We start from the raw sequence: 2,500 nt of genomic DNA on the forward strand, positions 1-2,500 counted from the left end.
CATCAGCTAATATCAGATTCCAGCGATGCAATCTCATCACGACTGTTGAAATTGGTGCTTACATGTCGTTAGGTTTCTTTCAAGTAGTTTCAAGGGCTGTTGTCCTTTTTCTCATGGCTTATGCCTTTTTGAATAATCCCTTGTGCTTTTATTTGAAGATTCGGTTCTAAGTGAATTTGTTTTTAGGTGTGAGATTATTTTTCCGTTAGTTTCCCTACCCTCCGCTGCATATGTGACCCTTGAAAGGATTTATCTTCTTTTAGTGTTTCATTTTGCATTGCAGATCCTTTTTTGAAATTTAATGTTCAAAATACATATCTTTTGATATTTCTTGAAGTGACGAATGCTGAAGGTAAAGATTTTAAGAGTATCCCTTATTATGCAGAAGTGACTAAAAATTAATAAATGCAATAAATGGGGCACAAAGTAATATACTGAAATGGATTCAATTCTATCTTCATAAGAGTCCAAATAGATTATAATACCTGTTTGTGTCATGGGATAAATAACCTACTAGACAACACTTTTGTGGAAACTAGTGGAATTAACAGTTTAAAAAATTACAATCATGGTAGCACCATTAGTAGTGAATGTTCTTTTCAATTTGCTTTTGTGCCAATGATAAGAGGAGTTTAAAAACCTTTCTTTTTATCTATATCTTGTAAGGCTTGGTAATTTTCATAATTGGTAATTGCTGTTATATATTTACTGCCAAACAGTTTGTCATTGTGACATAACTTGCTTGTAATCACAAATCGATTTTCATGAATATATATACATATGCGCACACACACACACGCACACACACGCACACACACACACGCACACATACACACACACACACACACACACACACACACACACACACACACACACACACACACACACACACACACACACACACACACACACACACACACACACACACACACACACACTCTTATCAACATATGTGGGAATTGTAATTATATATGTATATATATTAAGTATATATGTATATGTATATATATTAAGTATATACGTATATATATATATATATATATATATATATATATATATATATATATATATATATATATAGATATAGATATATATAATACATATATACATATATACATATATAACTGCTCACAAAAAGGTCTGGTTTTGGTGCATTCCTCATTGTTGCAGTTGCAATACTTTTTAACTTATTACAGCACGGTCTCCTGTTCCACCTGTGATCAGGGAAGAGCCCGAGAAAATCAAGTTGTGGCGTGAGCAGCAGCGCTTGCGTCTCGAGGAGAAAGGTAGGCAACCAACTCCAGTGTTTATTTGTAGATTTGATTTTTTATTTTTTTTTAAGTTTACATAGTCAAGTAGAAAAAGAAAGGCTTGATAATTTATTCTTGATTTTTGTTACTTTTTTCTTTGTTCGTTTTTCATTCCTACCACCATTAGTATTAATTGTTCCATTCTGTCCCCTACTTCATAGTTGCAAGAGACTAATCCACAGCAGTTCTGTATTCTGTGTTTACTCTTAAGAATCATTTTGCTATATGTAGAATAAATGTTTGATAAGGAATTGTCTCCTGTAACAGATGCAGCAGAGAATAAGAACAAAGAGGAATTGAAAGAGAAAGCCAGAAAGGAGCTGGAAGATTGGTATAAGCAGCATGAGGAACAGGTAGCCAAGACTCGTCAAGCAAACAGGTTAGTAGTGTGCTTGTTTGAGAGAAACTTCATGCAAATTGACATTAATTGTGTGGAATGTTAGGGAGAATGAACTGAAGAACGATTTTGACTTTATTCCAAGCACATGTAAGTGTAAGATAATGTTTGAAATGTACACTGTTACAGGGTTGATATTGTTTCATGTATATATGTTATTTTGGAGGCCCTATTTTAAACCATTTACGATGGGTGTCCCATATATGAGACACCTGGAAAAATAAACATTGCCAGGCGTCGCACCAGTGTGACGTTGGATCGGAGCTCGTGCTCTGAATACGTCGTGGGCAGATTCCGGGCCGGCCCTGTGTGCTGATTTTGTAGCCACCTGGAAACTATTATTTTCAGCGTCAAAATATGCTGGCGTTAGTAGGTTAACCTATTCATATCATATCTGGTCGTATTGGGGTGAACCAGGCCACATCAAATTAAAACCAGTTATTTGTATCTACTAAACAATGGTTTGCTTATTTGGTCCCGACTGGGCATTGAGTCAATACTGCCACTCAAAGATAGGGTCCAAGTCTTTTCATCAACATTTCCAAAAAACTGTATGCCACAGCCAGGGCATAGAGAGCTGGGTAAATTTACATTTGTCTTGCTTCTAAAGGCGTGGTTCAATTGGTCTTGTGTATGTGCAGGTCTGGCTGTAAGCACAGCTATCTGGGCCGAATCAGTCACTTTGGTATGAAATCTGTGGGCTGAAAGGAGCCAACAATAACACGACATAGTGTGTTTCTTCAGGGGTATCTCCGGGCTTTCCAGGGTGCAATTTAAATTTATTGTCTGTAAT

General features: G+C 36.2%; 1 protein-coding gene across 4 annotated transcripts in view; it reads left to right on the forward strand.

The window, feature by feature from the left end:
• Clc (clathrin light chain) overlaps positions 1-2,500 on the forward strand; it is a 30,926-nt gene that overhangs the window by 20,862 nt on the left and 7,564 nt on the right. For all 4 annotated transcript variants that reach the window (XM_027353569.2, XM_070136152.1, XM_027353570.2 and 1 more), the window contains 2 exons: positions 1,197-1,286; positions 1,578-1,689. In XM_027353569.2, coding sequence (XP_027209370.2) covers positions 1,197-1,286; positions 1,578-1,689 — 202 coding nt within the window. The remainder of the gene's footprint in view (positions 1-1,196; positions 1,287-1,577; positions 1,690-2,500) is intronic.

The sequence above is a fragment of the Penaeus vannamei genome, chromosome 21 (genome assembly GCF_042767895.1).
Source record: "Penaeus vannamei isolate JL-2024 chromosome 21, ASM4276789v1, whole genome shotgun sequence".
Taxonomy (NCBI): Eukaryota; Metazoa; Arthropoda; class Malacostraca; order Decapoda; family Penaeidae; genus Penaeus; species Penaeus vannamei.